The sequence below is a fragment of the Xenopus laevis genome, chromosome 3S, assembly GCF_017654675.1.
Source record: "Xenopus laevis strain J_2021 chromosome 3S, Xenopus_laevis_v10.1, whole genome shotgun sequence".
Taxonomy (NCBI): Eukaryota; Metazoa; Chordata; class Amphibia; order Anura; family Pipidae; genus Xenopus; species Xenopus laevis.
This window is the reverse complement of record NC_054376.1, coordinates 79,373,766-79,395,503: the sequence shown is the minus strand read 5'-3', so window position 1 is coordinate 79,395,503 and position 21,738 is coordinate 79,373,766. Positions and strand designations below refer to the sequence as shown.

The following is a 21,738-nucleotide window of genomic DNA, read 5'->3' as shown; positions in this document are numbered from 1 at the left end:
GAATACTTGAGCAACAGATAGTTTATTTCAAATTAAGTGGCATATTAAAGAATCTTATGAAACTGATATATATATGTAAAAACATTTTGCCCTTTTACATCTCTTGCCTCGAACCACCATTTTGTGATGGTCTGTGTGCTGCCTCAGAGATCACCTGACCAGAAATACTTCAACTCTAACTGTAACAGGAAGAAGTGTGGAAGCAAAAGACACAACTCAGTCTATTAACTGGCTCATGTGAATTAAACAGTGTAGTTTGTTTGGTATGTTTTTGTGCACCGTAAATCATACGATCCCAGGGGGCGGCCCTTATTTTTTAAAATGGCAGTTTCCTATTTAGGATTACCCAATGGCACATACTACTAAAAAAGAATATTATTATGAAAATGGTTTATTTACATGAAGCAGGGTTTTACACATGCAATATATTTTTTATTGAGACCTACATTGTTTGAGGGGTAAAGTTTTCCTTTAAGCATTTTCTTAACTTACACAAATAAAGCATGTAGCTAAAATGGTGTCATAATAATAAAATGTAAGTGTACATATGGAATCACACTCTTCAAAGCAGTTCCTACTGGTAGCACAGAAATAAACCTTTATCCCACCATCTCCTCACCTAGGAAACAAAACCCCATATTTGTATATAGACATTATACTGCATACCAAGATGAGAGATTAGGCTTGCTCCCACAGTGTTGCACGGATAAGATTAACCTTGTTCTGCAACGCTAATGTTTCAAGACTGCTCAGCATTTTGTACCTTGAAGGGGAGACACGACAGACTATGTGAATGGATTTCATAAGAGCCAATACATGGTGAACACAAAATGCCTCGCTGAAACACAAACCCGAGTCTGTTGCTGTCGGGGAAGAGGACGCAGCAGGTTAATTATGAATTTACAGAGCGTTATACGAGGATTCTTTTCAGCACCCTGAACAGCAACAACCTGTTATGGATTTAGGACCTTGCGGCCGACTCCGCGCCTGCACAGCATGAAGCCACGCCCAGAAGGCTGTCCAGCGCCAGAATGTGGCAGTGTGTGGAGACTTTGTTTGTACAACGGAGCTCAGGCTTTGCGCTGCGGCTTCTTCCTGGAACTTGGCTGGAGTGTTGCGGCTGCTTTTTACTTGTTGCTCAGTCTCTTTGCCGTTTAGTGGCAGTCACACTGGGACTGTTACTTTAACTGCTTTAACATTGCTCTGAAGAGCATTAATGCTTCAAAGCTGCAGCCCCATATTAAGGTGTAGCATGTTGGCTGCCTGTTAAAGGAAGCCCGAGCCAAATGAATGCGAATGGAATTATCTCAAGAAACTGAGCCGTGCAGATGTGTTAATAGGCAATGACAGGGATCGATGTGCAAGGAATGGACTGGTGTAATGGGTAGAAAAGGCAAGAGTGTGATGGATTTGCAGTAGTTCCAGGAGCGCAGGCATGTGCTGTAATGTGGCTGCCAGTGGCACACTTGGGAGACAAAAAACTGAAAGAGGAGACAGATGAGTGAAACCAGCGAGCAGACACGGCGCAGCTCTCCATGGTGCTGAAGCCTCTCTCTTACAAGGACAAGTCAGCCAGCAACACATGGTTGTGTCTCAATAGCTTCTCCTACAACCCTGCATGTTCACAAAGGAATTGGGACATTTAAAACATAAACTGCAGTCGCTAGAAAGACATTTTTGCTATTTGCCAGTTTGATTATCTTTCTTTTTGACACAAAAAATATTTTTTCTACCACAAGAAATATTAGTAGTAAGAGCAATACTTGCAAACATGGCAGCTGGAGTGGCAACCTGGTTACCCTTTGCCCGGGCAGCTGCCATTGGCTGGATGCCAGTGGCTTCAGGCCCCATGCCTTCACCTCCCTTTGGAGAGAAGAAGCGCACTCGGGATTCTTTGATTGTCCTAAATGTGAGTGGCACTCGTTTCCAAACCTGGCGGAACACACTGGAGCGATACCCAGATACTCTACTGGGCAGCACCGAAAAGGATTTCTTCTTTAACCATGACAGCGGGGAATATTTTTTTGATAGAGATCCTGACATTTTCCGTCATGTTCTCAACTTTTACCGCACAGGTCGGCTACACTATCCACGGCATGAGTGCATTTCTGCATATGACGAGGAGCTAGCCTTCTTTGGCATAATTCCGGAAATTATTGGGGACTGTTGCTATGAGGAGTACAAAGATCATCACAGGGAAAATGCTGAGAGACTTTTGGATGATGCTGACAATGACAACCCAGCAGAAGGGCTATTGCCTTCAATGAGCACACGCGAGAAGTTGTGGCGAGCCTTTGAGAATCCTCACACAAGTACATTAGCCCTTGTCTTTTACTATGTTACTGGCTTCTTCATTGCTGTCTCTGTTTTCGCCAATGTAGTTGAGACAGTACCGTGTGGCATCAGCCCTGGCTCGTTACGTGAGTTGCCTTGTGGTGAACGCTATGCCTTGGCATTTTTCTGCTTGGATACAGCATGTGTCTTGATCTTCACTGTGGAATATTTGTTGCGCTTAGTGGCTGCACCTAGCCGTTATCAGTTTGTAAAAAGTGTCATGAGCATAATTGATGTGGTGGCAATCATGCCCTATTACATTGGTCTTATAATGACCAACAACGAAGATGTAAGTGGCGCCTTTGTGACATTGCGAGTGTTCCGAGTATTCCGGATCTTTAAATTCTCCCGCCACTCACAAGGCCTCCGGATCCTAGGCTACACATTAAAAAGCTGTGCCTCTGAGCTGGGATTCCTGCTCTTCTCACTAACAATGGCCATAATAATATTTGCTACTGTCATGTTTTACGCTGAAAAAGGATCACTTAGTAGCAAGTTCACCAGTATCCCTGCTGCATTCTGGTACACCATTGTCACCATGACAACACTGGGGTAAGTACTGTTGTGGAAAAATTGCTTTGAAATTAATTTGGCAATCTGGAAGGCAAAGTTGTAGGTCCTGTTTTCTAATTTTTAAACAAATTAAAGTGTCCCCTCAAATGCCTAACTACTTTAAATAAAATAAAAACAAGGTAGGGATAGTAGGGGTGACACCTTTTATAATGCTAAAAACAGTTCAGGAAAAATCAGTAACTTCTTGTTCCCTCTTGCACAATATTCTGAGTTATGATTAACCAACCGTAACCCAAATTTTATAAAGAAACAAGTAAAAGAAAAGTGTGTGTGTTTGTGGCTCTGCACACATGAAAGTGATATAAGCACATTTACTGTCCTCTGTTTGATGCATTATGAATAAAGTCATCCCTTTCCAATGAAATCTAGAGAGGTGGCATCCCTATAGGAACCCTATAGGGTTGTAACTGCTGTCTGTATAGTACAGATTGAATGAATATGAATGAATCATTTTAACAATACATATTCTAAACTTTCCACTGCAATGTTCTGATGTAATCATTTTACTGTGGTCTGTATGAAAGTGATGTATTTCATACCTTCACTGGAAAGAGCATGGGATTAATTAAAAAATGAAAATACCAATTATCTTTACTTACTGACTTGGCCTGTGCAAGCCTAAGACACAGATGGGGTTACATTGGGATGCTTCATCTCTCTGCTCAAACTTAACGGCATATTTATTATGCTGTGTAAAATGAAATGGTAAATGTATCAAGGTGTGTGTGTAATTTTACACATTGTGAACGCCAGATTTGCCACAGTTATTTTACGTCATTTTTACATTTTTGTATAAAAAATATTTAATTTTTTGCCATGAAGCCTGTGGTGTATTATTCTGCTGTTTTTTTTACACAGCATTATAAATATGTCCCTAAGTTTATAACTGCAAACAATGTGCTTAAGATTTGCGTGTGTATGGCAGAACCATAGGACACAAGGGGCCAAGCAGTAGAGAAGGAGACGTTGGTTGTACCTTTCTTTGATATTCTTCTTATACAGATGATCTAGCAAAGCACAATGAAGTGACTGAACTAAACCAATGCCAACTGCTTCATACAAGTGCTAACAAATAATGGTAGCTGACATAATATATTATAAGTAATACACAAGGTATGGGAGTTAAACCAAGTTTGCTCAGGTTGACTGCATGCCTCCTAATGTATCAGTGCATGAGGAACACTGAGTCTAAATGTAGGAGTGTTCTTTTTGTGTATAAACGTGGGTCATGTGATTGGATTAGATTATGTGGGGTTGAGGGTGTTTTTTCACCTTCAAAGTAATTCTTTTGTGTCTGGTTTTGGTGGCTGTTCTACACTGTTTAGTACAGATACAGAATCTATTATCTGGAAGCCAGTTATCTAGAAATTGTAAAAAGACAACATTTCCCAATAAGGGCCATTTTACTAAGCAATTCTTTCAATATTTGCTTTCTGTCTTTTACAATAAGACAGTCATTAAGATAACCAAGCTATCATAACACCAAATTGATGGCAAAACTATTATGACTTTTAATATTTTAATAATATTTGAGTTCTGGTGCTCAAAATTTTGGAAAACCCTGTATCCAGAAAACCCCAGGTCATGAGCATTCCAGATAATCAATAACATACAAATTGTTTTCTGTCTTTTACAATAAGACAATCATTAAGATAATCAAGCTATCATAAACCAAATTGATGGCAAAACTATTATGTCTTTTAATATTTTAGTAATATTTGAGTTCTGGTGCTCAAAATTTTGGAAAACCCTGTATCCAGAAAACCCCAGGTCATTAGCATTCCAGATAATCAATTCCATACAAATTGTTAGTTGGAAACTTTATTGTGCTGACTTACAGAAGTAAGTCCCACATCAGATAACACAATCCTGAAATAAAGTGTTGACTTTATTTGTAGCATTTTCATGCATAATGGGATCAACAAGGTGGGGTTCACACAAACCCAGGTACTATACATACACTTAACAAGCTCTACTGACAGCAATTAAATATATTTAACTTGTAACTTACTATCTGCTAATTTCATTCATGAATACATTGCACAGCCCGTTTATTACAACATATTTATGTAGGCCTAATAATTGTTTCACATGAATTGACCTTTATTTTTTCATAACAACAGCATATCTGGTTGTGCTCCAAGATATTTCTCCACAGATTAGTTTATGATTTAAGTGTTAATCCTAAACTTTACTTGCAAAAAATTATACTCTGTAACACAGGAGATGTTTGTAATATAAAGATTTTTTTTAATTTGGCTTGATTGCATTGTTATCTCTAGCAATCCTTTCCAGGGCCAAAAATGAGCTTCATTGATTGCTACATATTCTGCAGGGAGGATCATTGGAAAAGTTTCCTGTAACTGCTTGGTCAAACCCTGTAAGAGTGTCTGAACCTTCTGTTGCTATCTCTGCTCGGGATGCAAATAGAATTGAGCTGGTGATGCAGAACATGGAGGTCAATACTCACATAAAAACCTAAAACTAATAGGGCGTGAACACACAGATAATCCAAGGTGAAGGTGTATTGCCTTCTTGTTCTTCTTTTGTAAGATAAGGACAGAATAGAAGCTTATATGCCGCTGTATATCAAATGTGGTTTTTACTAATAGGATGCAAACAAAAGTATTCCAAACCTTTGTATGTGTTTGACACAATCTGACCTGTAGAAACATTCTGATTTGATATCCTTTTGGATCTGTCTGCTGCCAAATACTAGCCATTAGAATAAACTGCATCTTAACTGTGGGTCCAAAGACTAATGCGCTCAAGTCTTGGTGTGTCTTTGTATGAGTGTGTTAAAAAGCATTTGTCAAGAGACCCCAGTGTAGGACTACCTGTGAAGAGCTGGCAGTGTTTTGCTGGTTGACAAAGTGAAAGCATATTGACCTTGATGAAAACCAAGACTGTTTTAAGGAATATTTTAACGGGCAGCCTGAGGAAGGATACCAAGTAAACAATAAAAAAGTCAATAAGCTTTAATTTAGTCTATATAACTGACCACTGGACAGGGCAGGTAGCCGCCTGATAAGCAAGTGTATAATCAGGCTATAGGTTATGGCAGGTGGTAGGCAACAACCAGTCTATGATACTGTCAAGGGGTCAGTGCAGGTGGCAGGCAATAACACACACCAGGCCAAAGATCAAAACAAAAGCTAGGTTAGTACCGGAACTCAGAAGCAAAGATGCAGCAATTCAGGTAATATGGAGCTAAAGCACAAAGAAGTGGTTCTGTGATCCAGCAGTGAGAAGAGGGAGCAGCAAAAGGCAAGCTTAAATAAACTCATGATAGCAGGTTACTGATACTGTGCTTTAATGAGGTAGAAAGTGGAACCAGCAGGGAAAGGATAGGTAATAGGGGGAACTGAACTCCCAAAGTCTCCTGTGGCTCCACAACAAAAAGCAACACCAGTTTAATATTCAGGCTGGGGGTTGAATCCTGAGTGGTCCTAACACCATTAATGGGCCAATTACACTAACATTTTTAAACGTGTTCAAATATTAGGTCTAGCTTAGGTCTAGAGCAACTTAAAAACAAGATGTTTCTTGCCTGGAGCAGTCATGTTTGTATAAGAAAAGTTTTCTTCCATGAGATGGCTGGAGAGCATGATTTATGACTCCTGTGTATGCAACTTAAAGGGATACTGTCATGGGAAAAAATATTTTTTTCAAAATGAATCAGTTAATAGTGCTGCTCCAGCAGAATTCTGCACTGAAATCCATTTCTCAAAAGAACAAACAGATTTTTTTATATTCAATTTTGAAATCTGACATGGGGCTAGACATTTTGTCAATTTCCCAGCTGCCCCATGTCATGTGACTTGTGCTCTGATAAATTTCAATCACTCTTTACTGCTGTACTGCAAGTTGGAGTGATTATCACCCCCTCCCTTCTCCCCCAGCAGCCAAATAAAAGAACAATGGGAAGGTAACCAGATAGCAGCTCCCTAACACAAGATAACAGCTGCCTGGTAGATCTAAGAACAACACTCAATAGTAAAAACCCATGTCCCACTGAGACACATTCAGTTACATTGAGAAGGAAAAACAGCAGCCTGCCAGAAAGCATTTCTCTCCTGAAGTACAGGCACAAGTCACATGACATGGGGCAGCTGGGAAATTGACAAAATGTCCAGCCCCATGTCAGATTTCAAAATTGAATATAAAAAAATCTGTTTGCTCTTTTGAGAGATGGATTGCAGTGCAGAATTCTGCTGGAGCAGCACTATTAACTGATTCATTTTGAAAAAAAAAATTTTTCCCATGACAGTATCCCTTTAAGTACTAAAACGGTTGCAATTTAAGTAGCCTTTCTCCTGTGCAGAGTGGAAACAAATGGGAAACATGTCACCTATGGCAGTTGTTAGCACTGTTGGGGAGAGCATAAGCGAGCATGACAGTTTTTCCTAAATTACCAACGCCAGTGCTTGGTATAAGCAAAGCATTGTATAAATGAGAAGCAGCTGCACTAAGGGAGGGTGTTTTGATTAACACTGAAAGCACCTTGGTGGTCAAAATGGCCAATGTGCCGTAGCCAAAAGCCCTACAGGGCCTTTTTTTTGTTTTTCACCATTGCTCCAGATGAAAATATTTATACAAGTTATATTGTATTGTGAAATGTATATGTATCCCTCTTATATTTTTATACTGCTGGTCCTGTAATTAGAAGCAGACAGGTTGCATTCATGTTATCAGTGACCCTGCAATTGCCTTCTATTGTAAGTGTATAATGTCCACTTACAAACTGCAGATATTCTGATATCCCATTTACAACATATTACCTAAATCTTTAAACCTTTCTTTTTTTATCCTGTCCTTTGTAAGATGTGACAGTTGACGGTTTTAGAAAAATTAGTTAGAGAAAAAAAGGACTGTACTTAGATTAAGTGCAATTCTCTAGTTTTCTCTGGTCAGCTAGTCACTAAGCTGTTCACATTCATGCATTCCGAAAATTGCACAGTGAGGGTCGACATATTAAGTAGTTAACAAGAGCCTGCAATAAGGAGAATCCCTTGCAGCCCCTATCAGAAGCACTCTGAAGGCAGATCTATTTATTAGTAGAAATGCAGTTAATGTGTAAGTTTATAATCAGGCGCATCTTCCTATATAGTGTATGTACATATGATTATATTTCTTTGGGTTTGTGTAATTCTGTGTATATGTTGTTGTTTTGTCTAATTTTCTATAGATTTTGTGATCTGGTTCTTTTCCTTATTTCAAAGAAAAAAAATCATCCATTTTGAAGGTTGATTTATTTTTATGGGGTTTATTTTGTCATTTGTAGCTTTGCTTTTTTCTGCAGTTCTCCAAATGGCGAGTTTCCTTCCTTAATGTCCATGCCCTGTTTTTCACATACTATCTATCCTGAGGCCCTGCTTGCTTTCTAATAGAGGCAGTGACCACAAGCGGTTAACAGGTTGTTGCGGGTAATGACCCAGAGCAGAACTATGTGCTGCCATAAGAACTTGCCAAAGGAACTTTATAAAGGTTAAATAAATTGTGAAAAGCCATTTTTACTCTCTATTAACTAGAACTGTTATAGATTATTCCTATTTTATAGATGCTACTTTTAACCCTGTGTTTTGCTCTAGATTTACAGTTTTATAGTAAATAGATTTATAGTTTGCCTAACCTGCTCCCATGCAAGCTGTTTTTAAGAGATACAAGGATGGGCAAGCTACTGTATCTCTCTCATTGTTTCTCATATAAATACTTTTGACTTGTGTCTTCAGTTCACTCTGCTATGCTTATTTCTGTTCTGTAAGATAATTGAAGTTCAGTGGTTTCATGTCTTTGTGTCTTATTTAGGGCACCTGTTTATCATAGAGGTTTAAAGTCTGCAAAATGAGAAAATACATTAATTTTCTTTGCCTTAAATATATAGTGGCATGAAGCTTAAACTTCATTCCATCTATGCTAAATGGTACCACCACACTTGCCAGCTGAAGGAAAAATTAGGCTAAGTCTAAAACAGGCTGACTGCAGTTCAGCATGGTTTGCTAAACTGCCTATTATGGGCCTCTTAATCTATAAATTTGCCCAGTATAAGAAAAAATGACTCAAATATATCACTGTGTAAGGCCAACACATCTGTGTAGTGGTAAAATTTTTCTTTTGGTTTACAATAACTGAAAAAAGGGGTCTATTTGTCAAAGAGTGAAGTTAAAGGTCACCACAGAGGGAAATTCTATCACCCTCCATTCATCTCTATGAGATTTTGAAAGGTGTATTTATCAAAGGATGAACTTTCACTTTCACCCATTGATAAATACTCTTTTAAAAATCCCATAGAAATGAATGGAGAGTAGTGAAATTTCACTCTAGAGGACTGTGGTGATCTCTAACTTCACTCTTTGATAAATATACCCCAAAGTCTCAGTATTTATTTATTTATTTCTTGCATCTGTAAATCAAGTCTCTGTTAACCAAACCCCCAACTCGCCAACAATTGTGTTCAAACAGAATTGTGTAAAAGTACAGAAACAGTGGTAATGTTTGTTGGATTTTATTCTAGTTTGGGCATTATAACATGTTATATGTGCATCTCTTTGCAAAGTATTATTAGTTGATCTTCACTATCATGAAAACGTGTTCATCCTGCACTTTGGTTCTTGTGCTGTAGAGATGAAATGGATATGTTCCATTCACTTCCTATGGTGCATGACAATGCAAACAGCATCAGTGCACCATAATCAGAAAGACTTTCAATTGGAGAAAAGTACATGTTTAGTCACAGCTTTCGGGAAACATCTCAACAGTAATCATTCATGAAGAATCGAAGCAGGCTGCGTTGTTTGTTAAGTGGGGATTGACAGAGTATAGTAGATTTACTGGTAATTATTGTTCCTGCTTCCATACTGACAGCCATTATCATTGAATATTATAAGAAGTGTTCTGCGACACTTCTCCATTTTGTCATTGAGACTTTTCAATGTGGCAGAGAGAAAATCTGCATTATTGTATTTGACATTATCTTGCAAATAAATCCACCTCATCAGCATCATCAGACATTATATATGTATTGCAATATTTTCACATCTCGCTGCAAAATAGTTTTCACTTTTGTTTGACCAATGGCTTAAAGTAGAGGGAAAGGCTGAATTTACTTGGGGGTGCCAAAAGTGACCCCAAGTGATTGTACTGTATATACTTACCTGAAACCCTGGGCCAGTGCTCCTATCAGCAGAAAACTGCACCGGACCGTGGGGCACCATGGAGCGATTGCTTCCTTCTTCTTCTTTCTTTGCATGGGTGCGCATACATAGTAGCAAAGCTGAACTTTAACAAAGAAGCACTTGGGTCTGCCCCTGGAAATTTGAAGAAAGAAAAGAAGGAAGCTGAATTTTGGCCTTAATTTTGGCACCCCCAAGTAAATAGGCCTTTTATTCTTCTTTAAGGGCTTGTTTACAAACACAAGTTCACATCATAAAAACATGCATGCTTAAACACTCTTCACAGTGGTGCTACTTATACATGGTCCTTGCACAATCTGTTTTAATTAATTGCAGTGGTTAATTTCTGGGTTCCTGTAGAGTGTTGCACCTACACTTAACTGGCTTGACCCTTGATCCACAGTAATTCTTTGATGCCCCACATATTGTCAAGTTGAAATTGAAAACTGTTCTGCAGGTTACATTTTACTAATCAAACACTAGACATTTGCACGTATGCTAGTAGATACGTTTTCAAGAAACCAGGGTGTGTCTGAAAAAGGAAGATCTTAAAGTGACTCTGGTACCACATTTTTAAGCATAAATATAAAAGATCATGTTTTTCCTCCCTAGTTTTATCTATATAAACTGACATACCATGCAGCTTAATTTTAAGTTGAAATAGAGTGTATGGGGAATGCAAATGAATGTGACTGAACTGATAGAGCTCAGAGATGCATACATATGTTTGTTAATAAATGCTTGGATAACTGAGCCATCCTGCAAAGCCCTGTGTGAGGCAACTTGATCCAGGGAAAAAACAGCTATTCAAAAGTGGTGTTTGGACAACAAAGGCTTGCTCAGGGGAATGGTAGTGCTTAAGCCTTTAGCTTCAACATTATAGCTGACATGTTTACACAGAAATCAGAGGTCAAACTAGTACAACTTTTCAGATACCTTGTATATATACCTTAATATATGTGATGCTTTTGTTTGTTCAGCTACTGCCAATTCTCTGATACAGGGCTAGTTCAGCCTTACATGTTTGCATGATGTGTACCATACGACTTACACATAGGCCTAAATTCTAGGTACAGCAAGATATGTTTAAGGCCCAGCTGATGGTATATTAGTTATTTCACTTACAATACTAATCTAAAGTATTCTCTTGGAGTCCCTATTGCGTTTCTGAATGCATTTCATCAACAGTCTAAGCTCTAGGGTAAGGGTAAGTTTACTTTATTATTAATACTGTTACTTAGACACTTTTTCTATCTGTTAGGGTTGGGGCAGACTCAGGGAGATTTAGTCGCCTGGAGACTAATCGCCTCTTCTGCTGGGCGACAATCTCCCAGAACTGCCTTCCGTCTGCCTTTCGCCTGCTTGAATGAAGAATTGCCTGCGCTAATGCACTCGGGGGGCTTCAATTTCCGAAGTTGCCCGAAGTTTTCTCATGAGGCAACTTCGGAAATCAAAGTGCCGCGAGTGCATTAGCGCAGGCGATTCTTCATTCAAGCAGGCTGAAGGCAGACGGAAGGCAGTTCGGGAGATTATCACCACGCAGAAGAGGTGATTAGTCATCAGGCGACTAAATCTCCCCGAATCTGCGCCATCTGCCCCAACCATCTGCCCCAACAAAAGCCAGTATTACAAATCTAGTGTTTCACCTATGTCAAATATGTTGTTAGTAAATAGATTAAGTTCTATTGAGCAAACAATTCTGTATTTTAAATACAGAAGCCAGACTTGTGTCTAAGCATTGCCTTAAAACAATAAATGAGAGGCTTAAACCTTCAATTAAAGGACATGGCAATTACTCCTAAATGTTCCTGTGGCCAACAACACATCCAGAATCAATGGTTTAAATCATAAATATACTGCAGCCTTTTAATTCATTTAAAATTTATATTTAGTCTTGCAGACTGCCTGTTTTGATTTCTTCAGCTATAATCAGTTCAAGATATTGAAACATGGTGGGTGAGAAGGGAGTAGAAGAGGCCTTCACAATGCAAGACAGGCAGTGGAAGCCTTCTTTGGGGCACTATTCACAGCCTTCTGACTAGTTGTAATCATAGTGTAGCCTTGATCGAAGGAAAAATAAAGTATAAGAATCAACAGTTAAATGTAAATGTTTTTTGTGTTGTTCTTCATTCAGGAAGAAAACAACAGAACATAATTATTTTGCCTCCAATACAAAAGTATCAAACATCAATGTATGGTTTCAGGCATGACAGGCTCACTTTAAATGCTGCTAGCTTTCTGCTTAAACACATTATAGCTTTTTTAAAAAATTGTTATTTCTAGGGATGCACCGAATCCACTATTTTGGATTTGGCCGAACCCCCGAATCCTTTGTGAAAGATCTGGCCGGATACAGAACCGAATCCTAATTTGCATATGCAAATTAGGGGTGGGAAGGGAAAAATAATTTTACTTCCTTGTTTTGTGACGAAAAGTCACGCGATTTCCCTCCCCACCCCTAATTTGCATATGCAAATTAGGATTCAGATTCAGTTCGGCCGGGCAGAAGGATTCGGCCGAATCCGAATCCTGCTGTAAAAGGCCAAATCCCGAACCGAATCCTGGATTCGTTGCGTCCCTAGTTATTTCTCAAATGTTGGTTTCACCACACAGTACCTTTATCATAGACAAATATGTAGTATTTGTCAAATACGAGTATTTATCAATGTCAAAGAGTATAGTCTGTAGGTATACTACAACACTTAGCAGAGAGAAGGAAAGTATTTTTAATTACTCATTATCAAATTTCTGCAAACCTAGAAAAATGTTTAGCGATTTCTTTTCCAGAAGAAATCACACTGCTGACTGCTTCTTAGTGATTTAGTTAAAACATCTGTGATTTGACAACAAAAGCATTATACAGTTAATAAATTTTAAATTGCTCCTGGACTGATTTAAAAAATTGTAATAGAAAATGAATATAAAATTCCAGACCATCAGCTAGAGACTTATGAAGAACCTTTCCCTTCTAGCAATGTAGCGCCCCATTTATTTCATTTGCTAGGTTATGATTAGAGATGAGCAATTTAGCTGCTGAGGCATTTATTTGGTTCACTGGGTTGTACTTCACAGTATAACTAAACAAAAAAGAAAAAAGTAAATAAAAATGTAGGTATAAAAAAAGTGACCTGGCTTCCAGTAGTTCATCATGCATGAAGAGACTGTGAAATAGAAACACAAAAAACAGGCTTGCATGTAACACATCTACTTAAAAGAACAGAGTATACAAAAGTAAAGGCTTATAGTTAAAGCTTTATAAACTTGTTAGCAATTGTATTGCTGGTATATCTCATTATATATTCTGATACTGATCTATGCAGGCAATAATGTCTTTCACATGAACAGACTTTCACTTTAGGGGCATTGGCCCTAGGGGACAAGTGACAATTTACTGTCCATCTCCCGAACATCTCAAGATTACATTATGCTTCTAGGCCCTGAGTTCTGCAGGGTTCCTCAGAAAGAGACAGAGGCCTCAGGAAGAGAGGGACTGACTGAAATGTAGGAATAGTGATGTTGGTAACACATTCTTTAGCTAGGGGTATGTAAAATGCATGTCTGTAAGAAATGAATGGCATAACTTGTTTTTTTTTGAGAAATGCTACAAAGTATACATTATATATATATATATATATATATATATATATATATATATATATATATATATATATATATATACAGTATATCACAAATATTTCATAACGGGCATTAAGGATCTTATTTATAAATAACAAATTTAAATTTTACACAAAAAAGTGCTCAATAAGATTTACAATTATTTAGCAACCTTGGCAATCCTTGGCTGTTGTCAAAGGTTTATGGAAACTGTAGAAGGGGGATAGGAATTTTATCCAGAAAGCTCCAAAGTATGGGAAAAAAAAATATTTGCAATGTAAAAAGTTATGCCTTTGCATGAACGAATTTTCTTTTGCACAAATTTAATATAGCTTTTGCGAACCCAAAAACTGTTTAGCAACCAGTTCAGATGGTGGACGAAGGTTTGCGAATTTTATATTTGCGCAGTGAATGTGATAAATTTTCTTACTGGAAAGTGTTATATTTGCTCCAAAAGATTACAACACCTTCAAGCACTTCTTCAAAGTGCACAATTAAAATTTGCAATGCTCAATATAAATTTGCTATGTAATAACAGTTTAAGGAAGAATATGACATTCTGAAATGTGAATTTTATTCTTATTTGTGCAAACTGTTTTTCTGTTTGCGACTTTTATTACATTGCTCCATCCATTGTATGAGTTGATGAAAATTACAGGAAGGACCCTTATCTGAAAACCTCAGGTTTCAAGTATTCTGGATAACATGTCCCATATCTGTACAACAATAGATGAAGTACTTGAGGTTGGCTTTCCTTATCTTACCTTACCTTAGAGAGAGTGAGAAAGCGAGTTTTAATTGCACAATGGAAATAACAGAAAATATGAACACATATTATAAATGCATAATTCATGTGTATTATGCTTCATTGAATATTAAAACATGTTTAAGTCATATACCTGTATTTAATAATGTATTATACAATAAAACTGTAAAAATATGGCACAGAAAGCAATGAGTGGGACTTTGTCATTTGGATGCTGCATTAGCTAGATATATTTTCAAGAAATTCTGACACCAGAAATTAAACATTTTTTTATATTTATCATACCACTGTCTTTGCATGCCATTATCATTGTGTCATAAAAGTATTAGCCCAATGCTTTCACATAATCTGTGTGATCCCATCTGTTTCTTTATGAGGGGGCTGCCTTAATTTTGCAGCTGTAGTCCGGAGGCATTAGAAAATTTAACACTGGCTGAGAGGGGACAGTCAGGTTTAGGAACTTCAGGTAACAATAACTTACGAAAACAAGTCTATCAATATTTTGAAGATCATATTTTTAGGGGCAGATTCACTAAGGGTCGAAGTGAATTCAAAGGAATTTTCGAAGTAAAAAAATTCAAAATTCAAAGTAATTTTTTGGATACTTCGACCATCAAATAGGATACTACGACTTTGAATTTACCTCGACTTCGATGCAAAGTCAAAATCGTTTGAATATTTGACCATTCGATAATCGAAGTACTGTCTCTTTAAAAAAACTTTGACTTCAATACTTCGCCAACTTAAACCTGCCGAAGTGCTATTTTAGCCTTTGGGGACCATTTACAACATTTTTCTAAGTCTCTACACATCGAATAAAAATCCTTTGATTGTACGCTTAAATTTTATCGTTCGATCGAACAATTTTTATTTGACCGCAGGATTGCCAGATTTGCTGAAAAAACTTCGATTTCGATATTCGAATTCAAAGTTTTTTAATTCGATGGTCGAATTTTGACGTTTTTTGTACTTTCGAAATTCGACCCTTGATAAATCTGCCCCTTAGTGTCAATATCACTTTAAAATGATACTGGCAGTATAGGGCCGGGCAGGGCCTCATCACATGGGTGATTCTAGACACAATTCAAATTATTCTACCAGTGTCATATGACAAACTATTGATATTATCCCTTTATGTAACTATTATTTCTGATGAAAGTAATAGTTTGTTAAAGGAGAAGGAAATCTACGGAGGCATTTTATTGCCAATAGATTAGCTGCAATAGTGCAAGCTAGAATGCTATATTTATTCTGTAGAATGTTTTACCATACCTAACTAAAAAGCTCTATAAACTCTCTGTTTGTTTAAGATAGGAGCTGCAGTATTAACATGGTGTGACATCACTTCCTGCCTGAGTCTCTCCCTGCTCTGGGCTCAGATTACAGTAGAGAAGGGAGGGGTGGGGGAGAGGAGCAAACTGAGCATGCGCTTGCCCAGGGCAATGAGGTTTAAGCTGAAGGCAGGAAGTCTGATACAGAAGCCCATGTGTACACAATAGAAGGAAAGAAACGCTGTGTTTCTTTTGACAGGGGACTCAGAGCAGCACTACTTTGGGGTTTTACTGGTATATTTAGATGGACCTTTCTGATAAGGCTTACTTAGTTTTAACCTTTCCTTCTCCTTTAATCTCTTCATTTAAATTACTTTCTTTTCAGCAGGAAATATTAATATTTTGTTCTGTGTGGCACTGTAAGAATTAAGTATATTAAGAAGTCAGTGCCAATGTATAGTACTCAATATAATATTTTGTGTGTAATTAAAAATATAAAATACACACAAAAATGTTTTTTACTTATAGTTTTTATTTTTAACTGTGCTATTCATTTGTTTTTTTGGCAAGGACTCGTTCTTTTAAGCTAAAGTACATTATGTGTTGCTATGGTATTGTCCAACTTAAAGCACAATTATCTGTAAGGAAGATAAACAAGTAAGCACTGAATGTTCGAAAGCTGAAAATAGGAGATTAGAGGCTGTGGTTTAGACTATAAAATAAAACCTGAGTGATTTACAGTCATAGCATTTATTTCAAGTGTAGCACATTTTTTTTTAATTATGTGTCATCAAAGTGTTTTGTAAGGCTTAAAGTCTATAATTTCACATCATTTGCATATACCTAACCATAATGTATGGTTGTGTTTTATGTAAAGTGTTTAAACACCATTTTGTGAGTGGGGGTATCAAAGTGTAATAAAAATAAAATTCAATCCCTCTTCAACGCTGATTGTAAACTGCACTAGATAAATGCTGTGCAGGCTTCAAGGAATACACACCGTGAACATGTTGTAGGCTGTTTCATTAATGAATTGCAGCTTTGTTGCATGCACTGCTTCACTTATTTATTGAAGAGATAATAGGAAATCGCAGTATGTTTTGTGAACTCATAAATAATATGTCACAAGGATATTAAGTTTACTGAGTTGTGAAAGGAAAGCTAAAACTTGTAGGGACTGGTGAATCACCATTGAGAAAAATGGTTTATGCTTTATGATCATTCTTTACATTTATATAATAATATTTTGTGTGTCTAGCAAAAAAAATAGCAGATTGGTGTGGTCAAGTATCAGGAGAAATCTTTAACATAAAGCTTTCCAGCTGTCTATTATTTGGAACTCATTGTTCTTATAATTCAGATAGCACCATCCCATGGGGCTCATTTCTAAACACTGGGTAGTAACACACAGACTGGGGCTGATTCATTAAGGGTCGAATATCGAGGGTTAATTAACCCTCGATATTCGACTAGGAATTGAAATCCTTCGACTTCGAATATCGAAGTCGAAGGATTTAGCGCAAATTCTGCGATCGTACGATCAAAGGATTATTCCTTCGATCGAACGATAAAATCCTTCGAATCGAACGATTTGAAGGATTTTAATCCAACGATCGAAGGAATATCCTTCGATCAAAAAAACTTAGGAAAGCCTATGGGGAAGGTCCCCATAGGCTAACATTGACTTCGGTAGCTTTTAGCTGCCGAATTAGGGGGTCGAAGTTTTTTTAAAGAGACAGTACTTCGACTATCGAATGGTCGAATAGTCGAACGATTTTTAGTTCGAATCCTTCGATTCAAAGTCGTAGTCGAAGGTCGAAGTAGCCCATTCGATGGTCAAAGTAGCCCAAAAAATACTTAGAATTTCGAAGTTTTTTTACTTCTAATCCTTCACTCGAAGTTAGTGAATCGGCCCCTTAGTAATCATTGATTAGCATTTTCAGCCAGCTGCATGTAGAACAAGGAACACAAACATTTTATGGGTTACCATAAGTTACTGCCCAGATTCAAATGTTCCCAGTGGTAATACATTTTTTTTCTCCCTAATTTAGCCACCACCATTTTTTTGGAACATGCACATGATCGTGCACAACCATGCATGCTGAATTTAAGGATCCTGAAAGCATTTTGTTAGTTCCTTTCAGTCAATTATCTGAACTCCAAATAACAGTATCAAGTGAAAATTACTATTACCATTGACAATGATTACCACATACCACTAACAATGATTAACTGTCTTAAATAATAATAATAATAATGGCATTCCTGGAAGTATAGATTTTATTTTTGCTGGTGTCTGCTTGATAATTACACTGTAACTGAAGCTCTTGATAGAGTCTGGCCAAATCTAAGTTGGGGAGTGTAGAGATATCTAGAAATGATTCTCCTTGTGATTTACCAATAACACATATTAGAAACATACACCTTACCTTGATAACATGTTAAGGCCAATAATAAATAAAGATCCATCTTGCTACCGAAATTATTTTTTCTATTATGAGAGCACCAATGGTTGACTCCAGATGATTAGCACATATTTAAAAAAATCAAACAAGTAGAGTTCTTCATAGTTCCCTTGATATATTTAATAAATAGTGGTATCACAGAGTCTTCCACTTACAAGTCACTTACTGTGAAGGGATCAGGTTCTATGCACAATTCAGATGCTAATAATTAACAGTATTTAATGTCTCCTAAGTAAACTGCTCCTTTGAGATTGTGATCTAAAACTCACAACCATAGTCATTTATCTCCATTGTTTCACCTTCCATTGTGTCCTGACATACTACTGCACAATGCAATGCTGACACACTAGAGTGCTGAAGAGTGAAACACGAGATATGGACTGTTGATGTTGAGTAGAACAATAAAATAATTGTGCCCTATGGAGGCAGTGAAATTGGAAGGTAAGGTATGGAGGCCTATTTAGAAACCAGCCACAAAGGATTGAACTAATGGCTACAATAAGTATTTATTTTGCTTATTGGTCTTATTATCCCAGTAAACAAAGATGAAACGAATTGCTATTCAGCAATTTTATCAAGTCCAATGCTAATTAACCCTTACGGCAAGCTGATAGATGATCCAGAGTAGGCTACGTACAGTAAGACCATGCCAGCAACCAAGTTACTTAAGCAGGTGCATCTCTAAAGGGCATATTTACCAGGTGGTTTGTAAAGAATCTTTAAAGTACTCCACTGTGTGTCCCTTTTATCCTTCCATAAATATATGCTAGAAGAGAGTTAAGTTATCACTTTCACTTTGCTATTGTTCACAGCAGGTCACAATAAAAAGAAATCCTGAGGTGAGCTTAAACTTAGACACTCATTCAAAGTTAATTCATGCAGGATTTGTAACTCAAAAGGCCACTTCTTCAGTTTTCTTTCTTGAAGTGACATTTCTTATAAGCTACAGCAAAGTGTTATTAATTGCATAAATCAAATTATGTGTTGAAACTTTTGCTCCTAGTGAAAGATTTCCTTTAAATGAACCTTCTCGCCTGACAGCATTCACAATCTACGTAATTTGGTAAAGTAGCTATATCAGCATTTTACTTGTGTAGCCAGTATTCACAACTGACAGTAGCACTGTCACTAATTCACAGTTCTAGGTCATGAAACTAAGATTGATTTTCCATCCACTTTCCTGATCCCTATCATCAATACTGTTTCTGGGGTACTTGGGGCCTTCCTGTGATACTAGCGCTTAGACATGATGATGGATGGAGGTACACGGTCACTTCTGTGTTTGCAGTGATTTAAGTGATTAGTTCCATTGCATCTATGACCAAAGCTAGATGAAACTAATATTATAGGGTACACAGGAATAGTCCAGGACCCTAAAATAAATGCATAAAGAATTTGTATTTAATATGGCATTACAGAAAAAAAAGCAAACAGGTACCTGACACAAATGGGGCAATTAAGGAATCCTAGAATGGTGATTTATTTTCTTTTCAAAGTAAAGGTTAACCTTCAGCAAATTAGCTTACTTATCCTGCTACTTGAGATTGCTTGTACAGATATAATACAATGGCTGATTGTAAGCAAAAGCAGCAGCAAGGTGAATTTATAGTAATTTATGTAACATTTAAGTGGATACATAGAAAAACTGTGTCCTGAAGGAGTCTTCATGCACAGTAATTTCTTTATTTATATCCTTGTATAATTTAATTTGCTTGACAAAGCAATTTCTGGGTCGAGTTGTCACAATCATTAACTCAAGTCAATTGGATTGTGCCATCAGTGCAATAGCAAGGCTATCCTTTAAAAGTGGTGTACTTATTTTATTTGATATTCTTGGCAGACATACAAATAAATAAATTATTTAAAAGAAAAAATATATTTATTATACACAATAATTAAATGTTTCCACAAAATGCACAGGGTATTAAATAAGAAGAAATCATAAAGAACTCTTAGCTATAGGGAAAAATAAAAATTACAGTTGAGTTGCTTCATGCTGTACTCATTTGAACAAAAGTGTTTTTTTTTCATTTGTATAAAATAAGATCTATATTAATCTATTTTTCTAGACAATACTTCATACAGGTATGGGACCTGTTATCCTGAATTCTCAGGACCTGGGGTTTTCCAGATACCAATTCTTTTTGTAATTTTTGATCTTCATACCTTAAGAGGCAGATTTATCAAGGGGCTAATTTCGAAGTTAAAAATACTTCGAAATTCGACCATCGAATTGAAATACTTTGACTTCAAATATCGAAGTCAAAGCTTTTTTCATTGAATTTGGGTATCCTGCGGTCGAAGTAAAATCGTTCGATCGAACGATTAAATCCTTTGAATCGAATTATTCGAAGGATTTAAGCGATCAATCAAACGATTTTACTTCGACTTCCAAAAACTTAGAAAAATGCTCTAGAAGGTCCCCATAGGCTAACATAGCACTTCAGCAGGTTTAATTTGGTGAAGTATTGAAGTCAATGTTTTTTTAAAGAGACATTACTTCAATTATCGAATGGTCGAATATTCAAATGATTTTACTTTGAATCGAAGTCGAAGTCATAGTATCATATTCGATGGTCGAAGTATCCAAAAAAATTACTTTGAATTTCGGATTTTTTTACTTCGAAAATTCCCTCTAATTCACTTTGACCCTTAATAAATCTGTCCCTAAGTGTTGGTTCCAATAAGGATGGATTAAGTACAAGGTGCTGTTTATTATTATTAAACAGAAAAAGGAAATACTTTTTTTTAAAATGGAGTCTACAGGAGATAGCCTTTCTGTAATTTGGAGCTGTCTGGATTATGGGTTTCCGGATCATGGAATCCATACCATATGTATTGGATCTGTTAATCTGAAACCTATTATAAGTGTTCTTATGTGAAGAATTAATTTAAGATTGGGTTAAATCAACTACGTGGAAAGTCCAAGAGCGTGCAGTTATACTGAACTGGAAAGAACAGGAGTAGAAGAGATAAGCTGTGGCAGGAAGAGGAGACGTGTTTATTGTATAAAAACAACAACAAAAGGCAAAGAAGAACCATTTACTATTAAATAGAGGCATAAATGGGTCTGGTCAGACTTGGTTTCATTACATCTGAGATGCAATCTCATTGTCACGTACATTCTATAAAAGGTCACTAGAAAGCCTTCTCCAGGGAAACAGCGATCCCACTGCCTGAACAAATGACTTAAGAAAATAGTATTTTCCAGTTAAGCAATAATGAGAGTTTAGTTTGAGCAGGAGAGTTTCAAAAGCAGTCAAACTGTGACAAATGAAATGTATGTCTTTAATGAAGGCATTAGATAAACATATGCTGTAATTTGCAGTAGTGAGAGGTATCTTACTAATTCATGAAGATTTGTAAAAGAGTTTATAACTGTAAAGGTTTCTGCCTGATATCTAATAGTCATAGAGGTTTTGAAGCAATAATTTCTCTTTTTGACTTTCCCTGGAGATGCACTAATGGATTTGCATATATATAAGTGTATTTATATGGTTGGTATGCAGCACTTTACATAGTTAATGGTTACATATTAATGG

General features: G+C 36.9%; 1 protein-coding gene across 1 annotated transcript in view; it reads left to right on the top strand.

Annotated features, from left to right (window-relative positions):
* The first annotated feature begins 1,007 nt into the window (after positions 1–1,007).
* The window catches only part of LOC108712359 (potassium voltage-gated channel subfamily D member 2-like), a 226,184-nt gene continuing 205,453 nt past the window's right edge, over positions 1,008–21,738 (top strand). The window contains exon 1 of the mRNA XM_041588532.1: positions 1,008–2,886. Coding sequence (XP_041444466.1) covers positions 1,772–2,886 — 1,115 coding nt within the window. The 5' untranslated portion in view covers positions 1,008–1,771. The remainder of the gene's footprint in view (positions 2,887–21,738) is intronic.